At 35.7% G+C, this 24,423-nt stretch overlaps 1 protein-coding gene across 1 annotated transcript; it reads right to left on the reverse strand.

The window, feature by feature from the left end:
* Positions 1-5,282: 5,282 nt before the first annotated feature.
* Positions 5,283-22,841, reverse strand: si:ch1073-456m8.1 (leucine-rich repeat flightless-interacting protein 2). Its single transcript, XM_058792423.1, has 6 exons — positions 22,627-22,841; positions 17,204-17,284; positions 16,535-16,570; positions 11,129-11,290; positions 10,879-10,962; positions 5,283-7,910 (listed from the first exon to the last, which is right to left on the reverse strand). The coding sequence occupies exons 1-6, from the start codon at positions 22,723-22,725 to the stop codon at positions 7,530-7,532; spliced, it is 843 nt and encodes a 280-aa protein (XP_058648406.1). The 5' UTR covers positions 22,726-22,841; the 3' UTR covers positions 5,283-7,529.
* Between the last annotated feature and the right edge of the window lie 1,582 nt (positions 22,842-24,423).

Genomic DNA, 24,423 nt, shown 5'->3' on the forward strand with positions numbered 1-24,423 from the left:
TATGCCCTTTTTTGTCCAGGTCTTTTGCACCGATTTTACAAATACTTCATTTGGTTGTATTTGCCTGCTGTCACTTGATGCTGAGCTCAACGACCAATCAGGATAAGACTTTCATACAGTCAAGGCAAATGAGTAATGTAAACAAAGAGAGATATTCAAAAGACATAAGCAGTCATGGAGCAGGTTCATCGGGTGTTTTCAGAGCTGTACTCCCTCCAATCAATGCAACAACATGGACTGTATCACTCTTTTACTGTCTAGGCCAAGTTCTTACAGAGTGGCTCTGGTGTGCTGTAAAATCTTAGGTCCAGTTAGAGTCATTGTCATTCAAGCCATGTGCAGAATGATATTTCACTGGGTATGCAGTACAAACTGGTGTTTTGTTCACTACTTTGCTTTAGCACTAAAATGACTTGTCAATGAGATGTTGTGAGCAGTGTTGGGGGTGACACATTACAAGTAACACGAGTTAAGTAATCAGAGTTCCTTTTTTCCAAGTAACAAGTAAAGTAACCCATTGCTTTTTTCATTTACAAGAAAATATCCGAGTTGCTTTCTCAAATAAGTAATGCCAGTTAATTTGTTTCCCATGTATTGAATGACAGCTCTCGTGTTGCCATGTTGAGAGAAATCAGGAGTAAGTACAGAGATGTTGTGTGAGCTTTGTGAACATGATGCTTCTGTAGTTCTAGACTAAATATGAACATAGCTCATCTCACTTGCAAAAAAAAAACGATTCAGTATTCTTCAAATTGAATCAAAACTGCAATGCAATAATGAAGTATATTAAATAATACAAATATTCTTCATGTATTTAATCCCATTTTATTAACCAACGTCTTTGCTGCTGACCTTCAACGATCCAATTCAACTATACAAATAAGCAAAAATGATTTTAGATAAACATTTATTTATTAATTCGTTCAGACTGTTGAACTTTTTTCTCTTGCGTCTTATTCTTCATGTAATTTATAATGGCAGCACAGCTGAAAGGTTTGTTTGAGCTGCGCTCTCTACTGTACAGACATAAATTTACATTTCCTTCAGCCTGAGGCGTATTTATTTCACTTTTGGTGTCAAGGCACTTTGCTTTCTCCAAAAATAGCCAAAAATAGCCTTTTTAAAAATATATTACAAACTGTCACGAATCCGGTTCGTGGCCTTCCGTCCGACTGCCACAAGAGGTCGCCTCTCCATCATATTGACTCTCACACCACACAGACTGTTACATGTCACTCCGGACTACAGTTCCCATCATCCATTGCACTGATTACACATACACAGCTGAATCCAATCAGACAGGCTTTATAAGCCTTGGACTTCCGCTTTCTCGCTGCTGAGTATTGTTGAGCGTATATCACTCTTCTAGCGATAGCTACATTACAGAGCCATTCCAAGTTTCTGGTCCTAGTTTCTAGTTCTAGTTTAAGTCTAGTCATTTCGTGTTGCCTTGTTGTCTGGTTCCTGATCTTCTGCCTGTGTATCTTGGATTAACCCTTTGCCTGCTGTTTTGGACTGTGTTTGCACCTCGCCTGGACTATTGCTCATTTTATTTGGATTACCCTTCATGTCAAGCCCTCTGGATGTTGTTTGCCAATCGTAGACCCACGCTAGCCTAGGAGTATTCTTTGCCTTGCCTGTTTGCCACTGTTTGTCTCTTGCCTTTTTTGTGACCATGTCTTGGAATAAAGCCTTGCATATGGATCCACACGTCTCACGTCTCGTTCGCCCTGTAACACAAACAAGCCCAGACCAGGTCAACTAAAAAAATAATGTAACACATTACTTTCCTTAAAAAGTAACACAATTAGTTACTTTTTAGAGAGTAGCACAATATTGCAATGCATTACTTTTAAAAGTAACTTTCCCCAACACTGGTTGTGAGGTTTTAATCTCATGATGGTATGAAACTGCATTTGCATTATAGCAAAATATGTTGGAAGCATTGTTTACATGTGGCCTCATTGAATGCACTTATCTGTAACATTAAATCACCTTTTCTTTTAAACTTTTCTGGACTTTGTGACAAAAATGAAAGACTGTGTTTTAACAAGACCATTTATTCACTTTGTTATTAATGGTAGAAACTGCAACACAATATGGCGGCTCGAGCAGTAACTGTCGAGTGTTTCCACCTTTTCAATTGCTTCTAAAACAGCATTCATACCTTTCCTACCTTCTGTCCCAGTGCCCTTTCATTTAGATTCTGATGGGCCTTTTTCAGTTTAATCTTCCGTCAGCTGATGAAAATACCACAATAATCCACACCACTCCAGTCCAGTCCATCAGTTAACATCTGGAGAAGACAAAAGCAAAAAAAATAAATTCTCACGGCACCCATTCACTGCAGAGGATCCATTGCTGAGCAAGCGATGTAATGCTACATTTCTCCAAATCTGATGAAGAAACAAACTCATCTACATCTCGGATGGCCCGAGGCTGAGCACATGTTCAGCTGATTTTCATTTTTGAGTAAACTATTTCTTTAAAATAACTGATAACAGTTTGAAACATTCAAAATATTTTATTTTGCATATTGATTTACAAGCATTATATACACTTATGTAGCTTTAAAAAAAACATGAATAGAGGATCAAAATGAAACATTTAGTGTTTTGATGAGGTGATGCACCGTTCTGCCAGCGCTTCTGCGGTCATTACATTTTATTGTCCACCACAAAATGACGTCAACTGTCAGTGTATCAAAGATTCAAATCATTAGCCGTCACATCCCTGAAAAAAAGCCTCAAATCTTCATAAGGCTTCATCTGCCCATCTCTCCCTAATACAATATATTACAGATGCCATCCTGACAAGATGTTACAATTGAGGAAAATAAACACAGCGATCATCACCAGACTGTGCAGCAGACCGCAGTGAGACCAGCTTACAGCAAACATAAGGCAAGGCATTTAAATGCTGGAGCCAGAGGAAGCATGCAGCTCATTGGGTGCAAGTTACATCAAAGAGCCAATCAGATCATGCCGAGATTAATGTTCATTTTGGCATCCTTACAACTAAAGCTAAAATAAAAACTTAATATACAGTGAGGAAAATAAGTATTTGAACACCCTGCTATTTTGCAAGTTCTCCCACTTAGAAATCATGGAGGGGTCTGAAATTGTCATCGTAGGTGCATGTCCACTGTGAGAGACATAATCTAAAAAAAAAAAATCCAGAAATCACAATGTATGATTTTTTAACTATTTATTTGTATGATACAGCTGCAAATAAGTATTTGAACACCTGAGAAAATCAATGTTAATATTTGGTACAGTAGCCTTTGTTTGCAATTACAGAGGTCAAACGTTTCCTGTAGTTTTTCACCAGGTTTGCACACACTGCAGGAGGGATTTTGGCCCACTCCTCCACACAGATCTTCTCTAGATCAGTCAGGTTTCTGGCCTGTCGCTGAGAAACACAGAGTTTGAGCTCCTCCAAAGATTCTCTATTGGGTTTAGGTCTGAGACTGGCTAGGCCACGCCAGAACCTTGATATGCTTCTTACAGAGCCACTCCTTGGTTATCCTGGCTGTGTGCTTCGGTCATTGTCATGTTGGAAGACCCAGCCTCGACCCATCTTCAATGCTCTAACTGAGGGAAGGAGGTTGTTCCCCAAAATCTCGCAATACATGGCCCCGGTCATCCTCTCCTTAATACAGTGCAGTCGCCTGTCCCATGTGCAGAAAAACACCCCAAAGATGATGCTACCACCCCATGCTTCACAGTAGGGATGGTGTTCTTGGGATGGTACTCATCATTCTTCTTCCTCCAAACACGTTTAGTGGAATTATGACCAAAAGTTATATTTTGGTCTCATCTGACCACATGACTTTCTCCCATGACTCCTCTGGATCATCCAAATGGTCATTGGCAAACTTAAGTCGGCCTGGACATGTGCTGGTTTAAGCAGGGGAACCTTCCGTGCCATGCATGATTTCAAACCATGACGCCTTAGTGTATTACCAACAGTAACCTTGGAAACGGTGGTCCCAGCTCTTTTCAGGTCATTGACCAGCTCCTCCCGTGTAGTTCTGGGCTGATTTCTCACCTTTCTTAGGATCATTGAGACCCCACGAGGTGAGATCTTGCATGGAGCCCCAGTCCGAGGGAGATTGACAGTCATGTTTAGCTTCTTCCATTTTCTAATGATTGCTCCAACAGTGGACCTTTTTCACCAAGCTGCTTGGCAATTTCCCCGTAGCCCTTTCCAGCCTTGTGGAGGTGTACAATTTTGTCTCTAGTGTCTTTGGACAGCTCTTTGGTCTTGGCCATGTTAGTAGTTGGATTCTTACTGATTGTATGGGGTGGACAGGTGTCTTTATGCAGCTAACGACCTCAAACAGGTGCATCTAATTTAGGATAATAAATGGAGTGGAGGTGGACATTTTAAAGGCAGACTAACAGGTCTTTGAGGGTCAGAATTCTAGCTGATAGACAGGTGTTCAAATACTTATTTGCAGCTGTATCATACAAATAAATAGTTAAAAAATCATACATTGTGATTTCTGGATTTTTTTTTTTAGATTATGTCTCTCACAGTGGACATGCACCTACGATGACAATTTCAGACCCCTCCATGATTTCTAAGTGGGAGAACTTGCAAAATAGCAGGGTGTTCAAATACTTATTTTCCTCACTGTATGTGTGTGTACTTGTGTATATTTATTGTTTATATATAAATACACACACATACATGTATTACTAGTATTTACATATATACATCTATATTATATAAATATATTTAATATATAAACATATTTTTCTGAAATATATCACTTAAAAACTTAAACTTAAGAAATCACTGAAACAACAATTAGAGAGTGAGAACTGAAACTAAACTTTGGTTGCAAAGTTGGAATGACAAAACAAGAATAAAAAATCTCAAAAGTATGACTGGGCCTGTAGAAATAAGGTGTGTGCAGCAGAAGTGTGAGTGTGAGAGTGTGTTGTGCAGCACACTGAACTGAGCACAATCACCTGATACATCAACACAACCTGCTGCTGTACTTACACGCCTGAGACTGAAGAGACATATCAGCTACACATGTGGACAAACAAGCAATACCACATTTTACTGATGTGAAGTTTGATATTGATGCAATGCTTTAAACATTTTGGATAAAAATGCAGCATCGTGGGAACAGTTCACCCTAGTTCATCAGATTCATAAGTTAATGAATATTTGTAGTATTATATGTTGCCATAAAGCTTCTTAACTAATCTTATTATTCAGTTGAACACACAGGTGTTACGTTTGTTAACAATTAAAAATGACATCCATTGTGAGCATAAGATATTTAATAATAATAAAAACAAAAAACAAACATTGGGCCCATTTCACAAATCATTTTTTTTTTTAATGAACCCCACTGTTTTCTTTTACCAGCTCCAGCATTTCAATGAATCATACATTTCATATGCTATAAAAACTACTTAGCTTAGTAGTAAAGACATCTTGTGTTGGATTGTCTGGAAGTCAGAACCAGCGTTTTAGGATAATTAGTTTCATTATTATTAAGGAATCAGTATAAATTCCCTGAGAAACAACATCTCGTGTGGAAAAACAAAAAAAAAACTTTATGATTCATCATTGTGATCTTAACAGCACAACTGATCATTGTCATATCTTTTAAATTAGAAAAATGTTTTAAAACCTTTGCCATATAAGGATTTTTCTGGTTTAGAATTTGTCTCATAAAAGCTTTGAGGCGATTGACAAAATGAAGAATCTAAAACATAAGATTTTAAAACCAGCCGTGTTACTGAATGTAAAAAATAAAAATAAACACCAATATAAAAAATACAACTTCACCAAAAACATCCCTTTCTTGTACATAATAACTCTGTAAAATATTAAATCAACTAGTACAAGTAGAACTTTTTTTCATATGACCAACTGATGGTTTGAGCCACACAGAGATCAGTGGCCAGTTGCATTAACTAGCCTCTATGTTAAGAGAAAGTCTGACCAACTAGCAGTTAGCCCAGGGTAATCAGTCTTATTGTTTTGGATTCAACTGAGACTAATATTTTTATGTAACCGACATAAATTTTAATGCGACCGACGGCAGATCTCACCATCATCAGTCCATCTGGAATGACCTAAATCCACAGGCAAACTGTGTTGTCTTCTTAGCACTTGTGTACTTAAACTTTTTTTTGTTTTAGTAAATACCTTGAAATATCAGTTTCAAAATCTTTCTGTTGGTACACCGATTTATAATCAGGCGAATGGCTTCTGTTTCTTTCGCAAACGTCTGTTCTGGGAGTGTGTGAGTTTGGCGAGCGGGTACGAAATCCCACGAAAAGCTGTTTTACAGCAGCAACAAATGCACATGTGCAGCTACTGTATCACTGTAATTACGACAATGGATTCCACTCAGCTGTAGGGGGTTCGCAAAAATACACAAAACTAAATGCAGCTGCTTTAACTTAAGAAGATTAAATCAATATTAATATTAGGTTCACCACCTCAAACAGCTTTTTCCTAGGTACTGCACAGCGGCGTTTTAAGGGAGTTTGCAGGCAAACTGTTCCAGGAATCTCCTTGTTCATACAAAAATCCTATTGGATTATTATTATTTGCAGAAGGAATATTTGGAAATGTAAAATGAATGTAAAATGCAGGAAAAGATATTTCCTGCTGGCACACTAATCAAAAAGATACCCTAAAGCAATGTTTTTGTGAAGTGTCTCATGTGCCTCAAAGCTTTGCACAGAAGTGTATTTAGAGGGCATGTGGATAGACACATGTTGCTCAATGGAGGATGATGAACGTCAGCTCAGACTTTGACTTCTCCAGTGTCGTCCACATCCAAACTCACCAGCACAAGCAATGCAAGCGGCCCTCAGTCTGTCAGATCATTCAATATAACTGATTCTCTGTGAAAACACCTGCGAGATTTCAAAGTAACTTCATTTTCAATACAATATGAAAAATTACATTCCATTTTTTATCAATATGGCCAACATACAGATACAAAGTATTACCTTGTGTCCTGAATCGCTGGACAGCTCATGTTTAATAGCAGGGGATACAAGAACGTTACAAAATCCAACACAAACACAGCTATAAAAAAACGACCAGCAGAAACAAAGTGCAGATTCCTTCTTTTCCTAAATAACTCTGTTGACTGATGAGTATAACTAAGTAGTCTTCATTTTAACATTTGTGCAAAGGCTGTTTGAGTAAAGGTAACTTGGATAAAGTGAATGAAGCACATTTAGTGTTCATCAGCACTTTATGAATAATTTAGTGCTGTCAAACGATTAATTGCGATTAATCGCATTCAAAATAAAAGTTTTCTTTACATATATGTGTGTGTGTGTGTATAACTGATATATTTCAGAAAAACATGTTAATATAATATAGATGTATATATGTAAATACTAGTAATACATGTATGTGTGTGTATTTATATATAAACAATAAATATACACAAGCACACACACATATATTATGTAAATAAAAACCTTTATTTTGGATGCGATTAATCGCGATTAATCGGTTTACAGCACTAGAATAATTTAAGAGAGAGCACAAGAATCTGAACTTTTAGAGAGGCCGGACTCGGAGTCACTCATCCCATCTCCTCCCTCTTCAGCCTCGCTGTCCAGCAGAGCTCCGTCCGGCTGCGTGTCTGGAGTGGACGGACTGGGCGAGAACTCGGACGGAGCATCTTCGTAGCCGCTGCTTTCGTCGTTATCATCTCCACCCTGAGCATCAGGCTTCTGGCTGTGAAACACTGACGGATTCAGTGTCTGGCTGACCGCTTTCTTCAGCTGTAAGAGCTGGCTCGTGTTCACATCCACGGAGGTGCCTTCGCTGTGTGCGAGCGTCTGTTCGTCTCGGCCCACTGACGTCCCCTCCGGAGCGGCCTGGAGCCAGACGGGCTCGCTGCTTCTTTCCTGCAGAGGACACAAAACAATCTTGACACCTAGAAATCAACAGTGACTCGTCAAACACGCCGTTCGTGTGCTAGTTTTCAACTGTGTGTGCTGTTCACCTCACAGGATTCAGAACAGCCGGTTCTTATTAGGGCTATCAAATTAAATTTAGCGATTCGCTCAAGGATTCATTTTTCCAAACCCCTCCTTTGCGTGACACTAATCTGCGGTGATTGGTCCAATTGGTCTCATTTTCATTTCATCTCATCTCGCCTGTAACGCCTGATAAAGCAGCGTTTGTGAGCCCAGTCCTGTTTTGTGCACAGTGTTACCGGGGAAACCGCTATTTTAACGCTCCAAAAACGGCACCTAGTGGCAAAGAATCAATTTGCATTTTCAGTCAGACCAACACGAAAAGATCAACAAGTGCTAATGTCTGAAACGGCTTGGGATTCATTTTAAAAAACGATTTATTTCAATGATTCAGAGTCAACTCTTTCTTTTGAGAGACAATAACTTTATACACGGTGCACTTTCAGATTTAAAGCTTTGCAGGATGTTTTCATTCACTTAGAGTTGTGTTACACACTGCATGAAAGGTCATTTTCAAAAATCCATAATAGGGGCACTTTAAAATGACAAGGGTTTCCAAATCTGCTGTCCAACAAAAGAAAATATTATAACATGTTTTTATACCACAACAACAGTCAAGTGTTGTAATAACTAACTTTTGTGATCTGATGTGGCTTCTTATCACAGAATGACACAGACGTATATATTCTATACTGTAATAAAGGCAATGTCAATTAGCAATGGATCATAAATATACTTAATTATTATGAAATTACCCACAGAGGTTTTAAGAACACTGACATTGTCAGTCAGTCACAATACATTGTTGCAGTCGAGTGTTTATTGTCTTTATGTTTGATCAGTTTAAGCGTTAAATATATTATTTTTATTCAGCTACAGCAATGCCTTTGTCCATATAAGGGATTTCCTGGAGCGTCATCTGTTCTAGTACTTCTGTGATGCATATCTGGAGTTTCTGTACGAGTGCGCCCTCTGGCTTCCAGTATGAACGAAACAGACATTACATGTGTTTATAGCATTAAATAATGGCCAATCCATAAAGATATTACTTCTCTCAAAAGAAATTTGAAATAGACATATGAAAATCCATGGTTTTCTACAGTGTACAGAAGTGTATTATAAGTTTTAATTAAAGTGTACTGATTTTATTTTTATTTAATTTTTTACAGCATTTTAAATCACAGATCACAAAAAATACTCTGATGTGCCATCAGAACCAAACTGAAAACCGTGATTAAAAACTGAAGTAATTATTGAACCGGGGGCTAACTGTATTGTTGCATTCCAACTGTTTACTCTAAAATACTGTATAACAGGAATAGCACAGAGGTGTTTGTGACTGAGTGCAGACCCTGAGTTCTAACCTTTGGAAAATGTTTAACATTAAATCTTGCATTTTGCACACTGTGCAAACCCAAACTTCCCCTCACTCATTTGAGGTATGCGATTGGTAGTCTGTTGCTAAGCATTTAGCCATACCCTGCTACACAACATTATTTCACAACGCACTGTTTGCACTGCACAGTCTGTTTGTGGGTTAACAGTTAACCTGCTCCAGACCAGCGTCTCATAATCCCGCTTCTACATGACAAGTGTGAACAATATGTAGCTGTATGAGTGGTGTTTCAGAATGACAGTCTGCTGTTCTGTGTTAACATTATACATTACACTGACTGTTAAAGCACTTGTCTTCTCATACTACTGATGAACCTCCAGTTATCTGTTTAAAACATCATGCACTTTGTACAAAGTCATGTCATTTCACTGTTTTAAATAAAAGTGTGCCACTTTATTTGGTTTATATTTGCTCACTGTGCCCTCTTGTGGGTGTAGGAGGCAATACAGTACTTTCTTCCACCACAAAGTACATATGTCCTTACAATTTGAATAATTAGAATATTATTATTATTTAAGTAGGAAATTCTAATGTAGTTTTTCAGCCACTTTGACAAGCCTGCTGGTTTTGTGTGGTAATCTCACACAAACGCACACAAAGGGCTAAAATATCTCTGGTTAAGACCACTGATACAGGACTTCACATCACTTACTAACTAGATCTGTTAGACACCAGATCACCACCTAGAGTCCTTTCTCAACATCATTGATGATTCAATATCCTCAAAACTAAACACTAAAAAAACTAAACTACAGTTAACAAGTGATTTCCTACATAGCTGTGCTAGTTTCATGTCTGGCGTATCACTTTATTTTGCTCACATAATAGAATAATTGCAACTGAAATCTACAGTACTGTCCAAACGTCTTAGGCCACTAGTATTATCAGCAGCTAAAAATGGTTTTAAGTCAGTTATTTCTATCTAGTGCTGTAGTGTGTCAGGAGGAAATATCAGTTTACATTTACAAACATTCATTTTGTCATTAATTGTAATAATCCAGTGATATTTTTGAGATCTGATCTGATCATCATCAGTCTGTCTGGAATGACATGAAGAAACAGAACAAACTGAGACTAAATCCAGAAGAACTGTGGCAACGTCTCCAAGACTTTTGCAAGTACTGTACATCTCATGTCCATTTATTTGTTTATTTGGAAACAAATAAAACTTTTAGGTTGATCCAAGACCCTTCCACTCCACATCTGTCACAACTTTGTTAGGGTTTAAATTGACTTCATTATCCCTTACTTACAACTGAGCACTCGTAAAAACACATCCTCCAGAAGCTCAAGCCTCTTTCATACACCAGAACATATACAGGCACATTTTCAACATGATAAAAAAACCTAAATGAAACAGCAAGGAAGTGAACACGCTCGCTGTTCTCCAAATACGGTTACGTAAGCACACAGAAACCGCCAGCCTGTCTCTCCTTTGGCTTTACGCTGCAGTTTCTGTTCGTTTCTAAATGTGATTACGCAAGCTTAGTCTTTCCTCACCTCTCTTAACCTCTCCAGCTCCTGCTTTAATGAGGCAAGCATGTCCTCCGACTTCCTCCTCATCTCTCGTTCTCGCTCCAGCTCCTGCGGTCAAAATCACAGCGAGTCAAACAGAAGGAAAGAACTGTATTCCAACAGACGTGAAGTCTAAGCAATGAATCCATTACTCAGTCAAAAGTAATCTTTTACAAAATTTTTCTCACTTAGGTCTGAAACAGACCTCTATTAGTCTCACACATCTCTACAGTACCATGGTGAGATTACGATTGTCTCTCTGGGTCTCAGCGAGCATCTCCTCCGTGCCCTCGAGGGCGTCCTGAAGACAGTCCACCTGGAACAGAAGAGCCTCCTGCTGCAACTCCAGGGTCCGCACCTCCTGCAGACAATCCTCGTAGCTCGCTCTCAGCTCTATCTGCACAGGGGAACAAAACACCCTCAAAACAAGCACTGGCAGCAGAGATGCTCATTTCTGAACGTCTCAGCCCTTACGAAAATTAAACACAAATACTTCAAATTACTACAAATAAAACCAAAATATCATGGTTACCATGGTTAAACCATGGTAACTACAAATTAACCATGGTTTTGCAACACTAACCATAGTTTAACCATGGTATTTGCAGTAAAACTGTGGTTAAATGGTAGTCAATACGCCAAAAAACATGGTTAATTTTTGAAAGGGAGAGTTTGTGAAGAAGAGACTTAGGATATTATAACAACATGCTAATCCTGATAGCCACATAGTAGTATCATGCTAGTAGCCTAACATTCTGATCATGCTAAAACATGCTAACAACAGGCCAATCATGCTAGAAACATGCTATCTATATGCTAATCATGCTAACAGTGTGCTAACAACATGCTAATCATGCCATAAACATGTTAGCAACATAAAACATGCAAGCAACATGTTATCAACATTTGTCTATGTATCTAAATTGTCAAACTTCAAGTTAGGGTTTTACAACTGCTTTAAACTTTCAGGCTAGACTTTCTCAAGCCAACCTAGTTTTAAAAACTTATTTATTAGAGATTAATTCTTTTAAACAACTAAAAGAACAAATTGGTCCAGATCTAAATGAAATGACTAAATGTAAATGTAAATCTGACTAGGACTAGGAGCCTGATAAAACTGCTCATTTTAGAAGAAAATTTCAGACGGCACTTAGAGGCTTTTGCATCTGAACTTTTCATATATATATATATATATATATATATATTTGCACAAACAGCTGAGATGATGTCAGAGACAAGGGGCGTGGCTTCTGGCAGTGTTGAGCCACAATCCATGTTTTTTTTTTGTTTTTGTTTTTTTTTACCAAAACATCAAGGTGATATTTCTAAGGTGATATTTTCATAAGGTGATATAACATATTTCTACATATGTTTTACTTGATATTGTGTGTAAAACATGCTCACCACAACAGTCTGACCTGTCATTCTCATCAGACAAACAATGTTAGTATCATGAGCCAAAGTTCCTATTAAAGCTGCAGCATATGAAGAGGCTGCCATAACTGCCATGTTAAACCATCACACACACCTCATTTTACGAGACGTTTAGGGATGGACAATAGGCTATGCATCAAATATCTTTAGGAGATTTATTGTCACAGACCTTGAAACTCTGGCAAGTTCTTTAATCATAATCATAGCCTTATTTATAGAGTAAGAAATTATATCAAATTACAAAATATTTATAGGTTCTTAATATTTCCTTATCACCATATAATGCATTCACCTCTACATATCAAAATCCTACAAATATACAAAAACGTCATATTAGGTAGATGCTTTAACAACATTAATATAATTTTTAAACCACCTTTAGTTCATGGGTAATATCACATAACGTTGGCAGTAGGTCAATAAGACAAAACCTGTTGTATTATCAGAAAATAAAGGAACATGTGACATCAACAAAAAAAAACTCTGCACAAAACGTCTCAGCTTCCTAATGATAAAATTATGTTTCTACTCCAAACTCAGATATAATCATTTTAATGATGTTTTGAATTCCGTTGTGAGTGTTCACTTTGTTGCTGTGGTCTCTTGTGTGTTTTTGCCGGGGATCTGGCTTATGTTTTCTTCGGCCTGGCATTCCTGTGTTGTCGTGTTGAATATAGCATGAAGCTTTGGGGCTTTTCCATGTGTTCTCATGTCTTCATGTTTTGTGTTAACAGATGGATTTAGCTGTGTTTGTTTCTATATGACACGTGTTCTGCCATCTATTGTCTTTACCCCAATATTTTAGTTATTTGATTATTGGTTAATATTCCCCTCCTGCTCCTCGTTACCCTCATAATGTCCTTCCCTATTTAAGTGTTCCCAGTTCCTGTGTCAGATTGTAAACAAACGTCTGATGTTACTGAGCTCACAGCTGCATTCAGCCCTGATTTATCCTGCCCTGCTTCACCTTGCCGGTCTGTTTTTATCTTCTGGACAGTTTTTGTTTTATGTCTTGAATATTAATAAAGCCCACTGAGCTTGTCTGCTCAGGCAGACCTGGCAGTGAAGATCTGGGAGAAGATGGCCTCGTAATCCTGTAATCCTTCATGTAAGACTCTCTGCCTAGCTGGGTCTGTGCCGCCTGCCAATTTTATAGACTCATTTAGTGGAACTATGGTTGTTTTGATTCATTCCAGTAAAACAAAGTCTTTGTTCAACTGCATTCCACTTTTATTTATAACAAGGCCTGATCAGTGACTTTTCCTGCAGAATTATGTGCATTATGAGTCAGTCATTGTACCATTAACTCAACTGATTTATTCAATACATGGTGATGTGTCGTTCATGATTGAAACGAGTCTTATTAAACTTATAAAATGAAAACGGATTCAAATTAGCATGTCGACAAACCTACAAAGAGACTCGAGCAACAGTGTTTAAGTGCCATCAGCATATATATATATATATATACAGTGCCCTCCACTAATATTGGCACCCTTGGTAAATATGAGCAAAGGCGGCTGTGAAAATAAATATGCATTGTTTATCCTTTTTATCTTTCATTCAAAATATTCACAAAATTCCAACCTATCATTGAAGTAAAAACAATTGAAAGTGGGGAGAAAAACTCATGATGAAATAAATGCTTTCTCTAGTTCATGTTGGCCACAATTATTGCAACATCCTTTCACCAAGATAACAACGCTGAGTTTTCTCCTGTAATGCCTGAAGAGTTTGGAGAAAACCTGATAAGAGATCAGAGACCATTCCTTCATCCAGAATCTCTCCAGATCCTTCAGATTCACAGCTTCTTCTCTTCAGTTCACTTCACTCATCTTCTGTAGGGTTCAGGTCAGAGAACTGGGACAGCCGTGGTCAAAGATTCATTTTCTGCTCAGTGACCTATTTTTGTGTTTGTTTTGATGTTTGTTTTGGATTGTTGTCCTGATGGAAGATCCAAACACGGCCCATTATAAGATTTCGGTCACACTTTATATTAGGTGGCCTTAACGACTATGTACTTACATCAAAAAATAAGTACAATGTAAGGTTAGGGACAGGTTTGGTGGTATGGGTAGGTTTAAGGGTGGGTTAAGGTGTAAGGGATGGGTTAACAGTGTAATTATAAATGTAATTACAGAAATTAATTACAGATGTAATTACATATAGGTATTTTAAAAAATATAAGTACAATGTAAAAACATGTATGTACATAATAAGTGCATTGTACCAAATAATTAATGTAAATGTAAGTACATAGTAGTTAAGGCCACCTAATATAAAGTGGGACCGAGATTTCTAACAGAAGCAGTCAGGTTTAGATTTTTTATCTGTTGGTATTTGATTGAATCCATGATGCCATGCATCTGAACAAGATCTCCAGGACCTCCGGCAGAAAAACAGGCCACAACATTAAAGATCCAGCAGTATATTTAACCGTGGACATGGAGTACTTCATCTCTGTTTGTACTAAACTCATCTGGTGGGTTTGCTGCCAAAAAGCTCTTTTTTCAGTTTGATCTGAGCATAGAAGCCAGTGCTGTTTGAAGATCCGGTCGTGTCTGATAACTGAATTTGCTGGAGTTTGTTTTTGGATGAATGAGGAGAATTTTCCTTGAAACCCTCCTGAACAACATGTGCTGATGTAGGGGATGTTTGATATATATATATTTGATATATATATTGTTTTAGGTTTCTGACCCCGAGACTCAAGTAATCTCTGCAGTTCTCCAGCTGTGATCCTCGGAGAGTCTTTAGCCGCTCAAACTCTCCTCCTCAGCGTGCATTAGGACGATATAGACACACGTCCTCTTCCAGACAGTTTTGTAACATCTTTAGTTGATTTGAAATTCTTAATTATTACTCTGATGGTGGAAATGGGGATTTTCAATGCTTTAGCTCTTTTCTTACAGACACTTTCTATTTTGTGATGCTCATATTTATAACCCTGTGGAACAAAAGTCATGGCTGGACAATTTCATGCTCCTAGTCACCCTGGCGTGCTAAATGTAATGTAAATATGAAAAAAAGTAAATATGAATGGGAATATACTTCTGAGATATTTTGCTCATAAGGATTTCTAGGGGTGCCAATAATTGTGGCCAACATGCATTGGAGAAAAACATTTATTTCATCGTGAGTTTTTCTCCCCACTTTCAATTGTTTTACTTCAATGATAGGTTGGAATTTTGTGAATTTTTTGAATGAAAGATCAAAAGGATAAACAATGCAAATTTATTTTCACAGCCGCCTTTGCTCATATTTACCAAGGGTGCCAATATTAGTGGAGGGCACTGTATATATATATATATATATATATATTCATATAAGTGCTGTCAAATCATGATTAATAGCATCCAAAATCAAGGTTTTTGTTTACATAATATACAGTATGTGTGTTTACTGTGTATGTTTAATATGTATATATAAATACAATCATGTGCATGTATATATTTAAGAAAAATATGTTTTGTTTATATATTAAATATACTTTTATATATAATATAAAATATAAGAATATGAATATATAAATGTATATACATGTAAATATTTCTAAATACGTGTGTATTTATATATATACATAATATACATACACAGTACACACATATATTATGTAAACAAAAATGTTTATTTTGGATGCCATTAATCACGATTAATCACTCGACAGCACTAATATATATATATATATATATATATCATTCTTGTCGACTTCTGAGTTTGACTGAATACATAAATTATGACTTCAATAATGTCCTTATGTTTTGCTATCTTATAATCTGTTTATCTATCTAATGACAGCCAAAGCAATGCTCCAGGATGAACAGGACAAAAGTTCAGTCTCGTTTGATCACTTTAGCAGTAATGTGCTCGTGAGGAGAGGCTCATGAGTCAGTGCATGAGAAACACGTAACAATGATTTGCACATCTAAACGAGGACTGGAGACACACCCATTCATGATTCACTCAGACTCACCTTACATGAGTCACATCTCACAGCCCTCATCACCTCCACACCTGCTGCTCAAACACTCCAGACTTCATGTGTCTAAACTCGCTTTAAGGATTCATTTAGTACTGTAGTACTACCCTTTACTGTCTGGAGCCTAGCTTAGCATGCATCACATGTCACTGCCACTTTCATGAAACAGCAGCTTATGTAATTCATAACAGTAAACATAAAATTTGGTAGAAATGGTGATAAACTTACCATTTTTATGTTTTCAGAGAATAGATCATCTTCACTCTAAAAAAAAACAAAAAAAAAACAGAAAAATTTTCATTGCTATACAAAACAAACCAATGTTTAAAATCATAAAACTAATTAGTACATCCTCTTCAGCAAGGAACAGAAAACAGCAAAGGAACAGATTTGGAGAATTGTGTCACTGGATGCTCTGCAGTGAATGGGTGCCGTCAGAATGAGAGTCCAAACAGCTGATAAAAAATATAATAATAATAACTATATGACTTTTTTCACTGGAGGAAGTGTTATTATGGATTAAACTCGGCTTTAGTTAAAAACGTCTTAACGCTGGATTTGTTTCAGCTTTTGTCTTCTCCAGATGTTAACTGATGGACTGGAGTGCTGTGGATTATTGTGATGTTTTTATCAGACTCTCATTCTGACGGCACCCATTCACTGCAGAGCATCCATTGCTGAGACACTGATGCAGAGACACATTTCTACAAACCTGATGAAGAAACAAACTCATCCTAATCTCGGATGGCCCGAGGATGAGCAAATTTTCAACTAATTTTCATTTCCGGCTGAACTATTCCTCTAAGCACACTGGAAGAGTGATGTTCTGCTTAAATTGAAAATTTCAATTCACTGCCTAAAAGCAAACGCTTAAGCTGCAATCATCACAATACTAACATGGCTTTCTTGTCTTTGTCCTCTTTTTAATGATCCATATCTGCTATCGCTGCGTGACAGGTGTCTGCTCGATTCTTCTGCCTGCAGGACAAAAACAACAATTACATTATTGATTACAAGTATAAAACAACAAAGAAATCTAAGTGACAAACTGCATTTCCATGTCATTTACATTATTTGTCACATAATGTAATTTTGTACTAAAACATGGTAAAACATGTGACTCTGAAGTGTGTTTTAACGGCATCATATATATATATATATATATAGGCAAATAGTTCAAAATGCATTATTTTATAATAATATAATTCTTTCGGTAACACTTTATTTTAGGGTCTCTTAACTAGTTGCTTATTAGCATGCATATTACTAGAATATTAGCCATTTATTAGTACTAATTAAGCACATATTAAGGCCTTATTCTACATCCCTAATCCTACCCAATACCTAAACTTAACAACTACCTTACTAACTATTAATAAGCAGAAAATTAGGAATTTATTGAGGGAAAAGTCGTAGTTAATAGTGAATAAGTGTTCCCTATTCTAAAGTGTTACCATTCTTTCTTTTGGGCAAGAAAATCCCATGTGTCATGTGACTAGATTTTAAATTGTCTTCAATTGTTTTCTGTTTGTCACATTTGGGGCCATTTTAGTCATAACCATGTCCTGTGTCTGCTTACAGTACATGAACTTAAAACTTCACAATCCTCTCCTAGGAATAATAAATATAAGATATATAAAAATAAATTAATAAGTATTATAAGATTTAGTAAAAAGGACTATTATCATGGGCGTAACCACCATATACTTTGGGGGGGCTGCAGCACCCCCTGTTTTTTTCTGTGGGCAACTGTTTAATTGTTGGGAATAAAAAATAAAAAAAATCGGAGTGTCTAAGTGCCAATATCCATGTTGTTGACAGAGGCTATTTACACTAATTCCACCCACAAACGTATTATTGGGATAGTCAAATTAGCAAAAGACGGTTAACATTAGTTAGATTCAGTGGCGCAGATGGTAAAGCGTGTGTTATGCTTCTTTTGACACGCTCGACCAGGGTTCGAATCTGCCTTTTGGCGAACTTTTTTTCTCCCTTTTTAAATTTCAAATCACATCACATCAGAAAAGCATTTATTTTCCAATAAAAATGAAGTAAATAATCAAAAAGTTGAACATAAAGTATCGGGTAGGGTAGGTGTAGGGAGGGCTTTTGTCCTAATAATTTTAAATAAAATTAAAAAATTACACTCAATAAGTTATTGCATACTATTTTATAATGTATTACAATGCAGAGGTGCAGATAAGTGCCACTATTTGCAATAAGTAATGTTTATTGCGGGGGGGGGGGCGGGTTGCCAAATGCAAATCCACATTTGGACCCCCCCAATATCTATACCATGGTTACGCCCTTGACTATTATAATAAGTTATTGGACAAGCATAAGAATAACATACAAATAACCAAGTACTTAATAGTATAATTAAAAAGAATACTGGAAAAGTTGATTACCCAAATTATTTTGTTAATGGTGATAAATTAAGTATAAATAAAATGAATGACATTGTCAATAAATTTAATGAGTATTTTATAAATATTGGGAGCAATTTAGCAAAAGTGATCATGGCGCAGAGAACTGGGGATAGGATAGATGAAATGAATATTTCCAGAAATGATTATTCAATGTTTATAAGGGGAGTTGACAAAAAGGAAATACTTGATATTGTTAATAACTGTAAGAATAAATATTCCACTGATTGTAATGATATTGACATGTCGTTAATAAAAAATATTATAGAATATATAGTAAAACCATTTACACAAATTTGTAATCAGTCCTTTTTAACAGGAATATCCCCAAGTAATATGAAAACAGCTAAAGTTATTCCTATTTTTAAAAGTGGAGATCGGCATCTTTTTTCCATCTATAGACCAATTTCTCTTCTTTCCTAGTTCTCCAAGGCTTGATAATTTTATAGACAAACACAAAATGATCATCAGTATGGTTTTAGAACAAACAGGTCGAACTCAATGGCTGTGATGGAACTGGTAGAACTGATTTCCTCTTCAATGGATAATAATGAATATACTGTGGGGGTGTTCCTAGATTGAAAAAAAGCTTTTGACATTATCGATTATGGATTATTAATGATGAAACTGGAGAGATATGGTATAAGAGGAAAAGCTTTTGCTTGGATAAAAGGTTACTTTGATGACAGATATCAATTTGTACAAATAAATAATGAAATTTAGATGATCAGATTTAATGAAAGTTATTTGTGGTGTTCCGCAAGGTTCGGTGCTAGGCCCCAAGTTGTTTGTACTGTATATAAATTATATTTGTAAAGTGTCTAAAGTATTAAAAATGGTTCTGTTTGCTGATGATACAAATTTATATTGTTCGGGAAAAAATTTGGAACAGCTTCTGAATACAGTGGAAATACAACTGATGGTTTCAAAAAATGGTTTGATGATAACAGACTTTCACTGAATTTAAGTAAAACAAAATTTATAATATTTAGTAATCGACAAAGTAACAATAAAGTTAAATTAAGGATTAAAAATGAGGAAACAGAAAGAGTGTATGAAAATAAATTTTTGGGTGTTATAATTGATCATAAATTATGTTGGAAATCACATATAAATCATGTAAAAACAAAGATGTCCAAATCCATTGCAATATTAAATAGAATAAAACATATTTTGAATGAAAAAACTTTATATATATTGTATTGTGCGCTCATAGTTCCATACATTACTTATTGTGTGGAGGTGTGGGGTCATACATATAAAACCAATTTAAATGCAATATATATGTTACCAAAGGAAGCTATTAGGATTGTTAAAAGGGTTGATTATTATGAACCAACAAACAAATTATTTATTAATTTACATGCTTTAAAATTTGTAGATTTAGTTGATTTATATACATCACAGTTAATGTACAAAGTTTATAATAATTTACTTCCAAATTGTATTCAGATGCTGTTCAAAATAAGAGAAAGCCAGTATAATCTAAGAGGATTGTATATCTTTAAAAAAGCAAGAGCACGAACTAATGTAAAAAGTAGGTGTTTATCTGTCAAAGGTGTAAATCTATGGAATCAATGTGATAAGGAATTAAAAGCGTGTAATTCACTTTGCAAATTTAAGAAAATGTATAAAAATAAGGTGATAATTATATGACTCAGTATCAATAAATTGTGAATGTATTATTAAAATATTGAAGTAATAGCTGGAATGTGTATTTTTGTTGTTATGTTTGTTTTGAACTATGTTTGTACACTTTGGGAAATGTTTATGTAATATTGTTTATCTTGTATTATCTAACTTAGTGAAAAGTGTTGCTCATCAGTTAACTATGTATAAAGGATAGGCATAATAAGCAAGGCTTCGGCCTACACCTTTTTCGGTAATTATGTTTATTTATTTATTTTGTGAAAAGTTGTCTGTGAGGATCGAAATAAAAATGATCGATTGATTTCACACACATTCACTCTTTGTCTAAACGTCATGTGATGATTCAGATCAGTCTGTCTGCTGCAGCAATGCTGTTGTATATAAACCAACGTAAGTGCACTGAGCAACAGTGAGACCTCTGTATGCATTTCATTTAGATAAAGTCCCTCACATCTGCATACTGATATGAGGGAACCATTCCTCATAATAGTCGACAAAAGTGAGCTGTGAGAGGTGTTTATTTTTCAATTATACTGTTATGAACTTTTAAAAATGGTTATGTGTGTGTATATATATACTGTATATAGAGAGAGAGAGTTCCACATGTAATTTATATTGATTATGCAAAGAAGTTACCCAATCACAGCAGCAGGTGAAGTCTTAAAAGTGACCTGTCCCTTTAAACTGAGTCAGAAAACAGCCTTTTATTTATAAATTAAGACAATTGTGATGCAAAGCAAATCTCACCAACAGTATAAGTGCACCTCAGGAAACTTCATGAAATAAAATTTAAAAAATGCATGATTCTTTTTTTTTTTATTCCCTTAAATCCTTTTAATACCTGGGTAACACTTCAGTTTAATTCAGACCAATTGCTTATTAGCATGCATATTACTAGCATATCATTGGCTGTTTATTAGTACTTATAAAGCACATATTAATGCCTTATTCTGCATAATCATATTCTAGATCTCTTAATCCACCTCACACCTAAACTCAACAACTACCTTTCTAACTATTAATAAGCAGCAAATTAGGAGTTTATTGAGGCAAAAATTGTAGTTAATAGTTAGTTAATAGTGAGAAATGGTCTCCAAAATAAATTGCGACCAATTCCTTTAAAACCGATAATACAAAGAGCAAAAATACAACTTGATCGAGGACCACCAGCCCACAGTAAATGTCACATTATATCCAACTAAACTTACATTTATAAAGAATTATTTTTGTTGTTCATTTTTTAAATTATTTTTCACTTCACACTAACTTTGTTTTATTACATTTCAAAGCAAAAATAAAACAAAAATATTAAAACAAAAAATACAATTTTTCCTTTCTCTTGTGATACTGCATGGAGGGCCAAATCAGTTCATCGCAGGTCTACTTTGGTTCAGGTTTCTCTGCTTTAAATAAAAATAAGCATTACATTTGTATATTTAAAAAAAATATTATAAACCGCCCCATAAAAATGCTGATTTATGGTAACACTAGATCACAGCTGAACTTATTTTATTTTTTTATTTTAACGACTTCAGGACTGTAGGTGATTTGTAAAAGATGCTGAAATCACAATGACAGCTTGCACAAACACACAATCACTAACCTCATAGCGGGTTTATACTATATTGCATTATTTAGGGGGGAAAAGTTGCTTTAACGCATCTCTGACAATAAAATATCATGTGATTGTGAACTGACCGACGTCAGTGAGCGATATTTGAGTTTTTCTTTATAAAATCACTGATCAAAGCAGGACTTTTACAATCACATTGGTCAAAACGACACTATAAGATTTTAATATTTGCTTTCAGTAAAGTCAGTAACTCGAGAAGATAACTATTGTTTAACGACTGTGTTTGAAGAACAAAAAAACATCTTAAAATCATCTTTACACCGTGTTTCATCGCGAGATTCAGCATCATCGGAGGGTGTGCTCTGTTGAAATAACACGACGCCCTTACTTATGAAGAATTACAGTAAAACTGGTACTAATAATCACGTAAATGTTCGGGTTTTTTTCATTAAAGTTGTGTGTTTTCATCATTATCTGCCACATCCTGGTGCTACGGTCAGAACCCTGAAGAGCAGCCCGAGTCGAGCATTATGTAATAATATTATTATTATCAATCTAACGTTACTATTACTATCGAGGCTTTGTATTTTCTAACAGCTAATGTAATCCAGCTCACACGACCTCCGGAGATCAGAAATCGAGTCACGACAAAGGAGCTGTGATAGACTCACGTCTCTGATAATGTGCCGAAGAGACTCGTCTTCGCTCATTCCTCGAGACAGCGTCCGTTTCCTCAGCGAACCCACTTTCTCAAGGTTGCCCGAATGCATCTTCCCACGTGTAAAGACTCTTCTAGTGTCCAGAGAAAGTGTCTTGGATGAGACCGTGTCTTGGAAGTGTTTATCTGCCGGAGGACAGTGTTGTTGTTTAGGGTGGGTTCTGTTGTGCTGTGGGCGGGGCGTGGAGACTCTCGAGTGGGCGGGGCGCGGAGACTCTCGAGTGGGCGGGTCTATATCGCCATCCAGTTTCATTCTGTGCGAGTTTATCAAGAACGTCTGGATTCTCGTACAAAGAACAATCCGCTGGAATGACCTCTGCTCCAGAAACAAATCGCTGAGGGTGCTTCTTAAATTAGTGAGGGTGCTCTGACTTTAATACATATATACACTACCGATCAAAAGTTTTTGAATAGTGAGATTTTTAACAGTACAAAACAGTACATTTTGAAATATGTTTACTATTTAAAATAACTGTTTTCTATTTGAATATATTTTAAAATCTAATTTATTCCTGTGATTTCAAAGCTGAACTTTAGCATCATTACTTCAGTCACATGATCCTTCAGAAATCATTCTAATATTCTAATTTGCTGCTCAAAAACATTTATTATTATTATTATGTTGAAAACAGCTAAGCAGAATTTTTCAGGTTTTTCTGATGAATAGAAAGTAACGGCATTTGTCTGAAATATAATTTTTTGGTATAACATTATTATGTCATAATATAATAAAACGTAATATACTTTATTTATTATCACTTTTGATCAATTTAAAGCATCCTTGCCAAATTAACCCCCCAAATAAATAAATAAATAAATAAATAAAAATAAAAAATTATACTGACTCCAAGCTTTTGAATTGTATAGTGGTGGGGTGAAGTCAGCTAAAATGGGCCACGTTTTGGTAAATGACTTATAATACCATCAAATAAGCTATGTATGAGATCTAATGATATTTTTATAAATTAGCATGGGTCTTAAATATATAAATATTTTTGCAATGTGAAAAAGTATAATTGTTTTAAAATTATAAGAGTTAGAGTATCAGCAAGTACCTTCTTGAGCCATGGCGCAACATTCAGTTAAAATGGGCCAGGTAATTTCAGCTGAAATCATGTTATTTTTAACAGTAAATTGACATCATTGTCTTTAGTGTGCCATACCAACAACACCATAGATGTATTTCATTAAATAGAAAGTTGAAGGAATATTTCATTAAACAATGCAATTAAAAATAAACTGATCATGTTATATAGGTGTGTATTTCTGTACATTGGTGTCTTTTGTGTGCATGTATGTGTGTATGCTTGTCAAATATGTGTCAAACGTTTTGTTAAAGATTAGGACATATTTGACAAAAAACAAAACACAAAAACACGTTAACATTTCCTGTATACTGTCGGTCTTTACATTGCACCTAGTAAGGCCAGTTAGATCTCTTGCTGTATCCCCTTCAAAGGCAGTCTTTGCAGATATAATTTATATATTTTATATATATTTTAAAAGACTGTTAAGATTTTGTATAGATACATATCTAGGCCTATTAACCTATTTTCACCCTCAATTTCTGTGTAAAAGTATGTATGTGTGCAGCCCATTTTAGCTGAAAATTGTGGCCCATTTTAGCTTAACCAGCCATTTAAAATGACCTTTTTCACAAAAAATCAAAGCTTCTTTTTTAAATTAAACTTTTTTATTTGAAAGAGCATGTCAAAACATTGTTCATAAACATTTGCTTTGTTGGTAAGCT

This window comes from Onychostoma macrolepis, chromosome 11, assembly GCF_012432095.1.
Source record: "Onychostoma macrolepis isolate SWU-2019 chromosome 11, ASM1243209v1, whole genome shotgun sequence".
In the NCBI taxonomy this organism is placed as follows: Eukaryota; Metazoa; Chordata; class Actinopteri; order Cypriniformes; family Cyprinidae; genus Onychostoma; species Onychostoma macrolepis.

Bases quoted from the DNA above. Each gene is read 5' to 3' on its own strand.
- si:ch1073-456m8.1 (XM_058792423.1), bottom strand. From the start codon at position 22,725: ATGCATTCGGGCAACCTTGAGAAAGTGGGTTCGCTGAGGAAACGGACG. The intron at 16,571-17,203 runs GTTAGTATTGTG...GTTTTTTTTTAG, and splicing joins GACAAAGACAAGAAAGCCAT to AGTGAAGATGATCTATTCTC. The intron at 10,963-11,128 runs GTACTGTAGAGA...TTTTGACCGCAG, and splicing joins ACAATCGTAATCTCACCATG to GAGCTGGAGCGAGAACGAGA.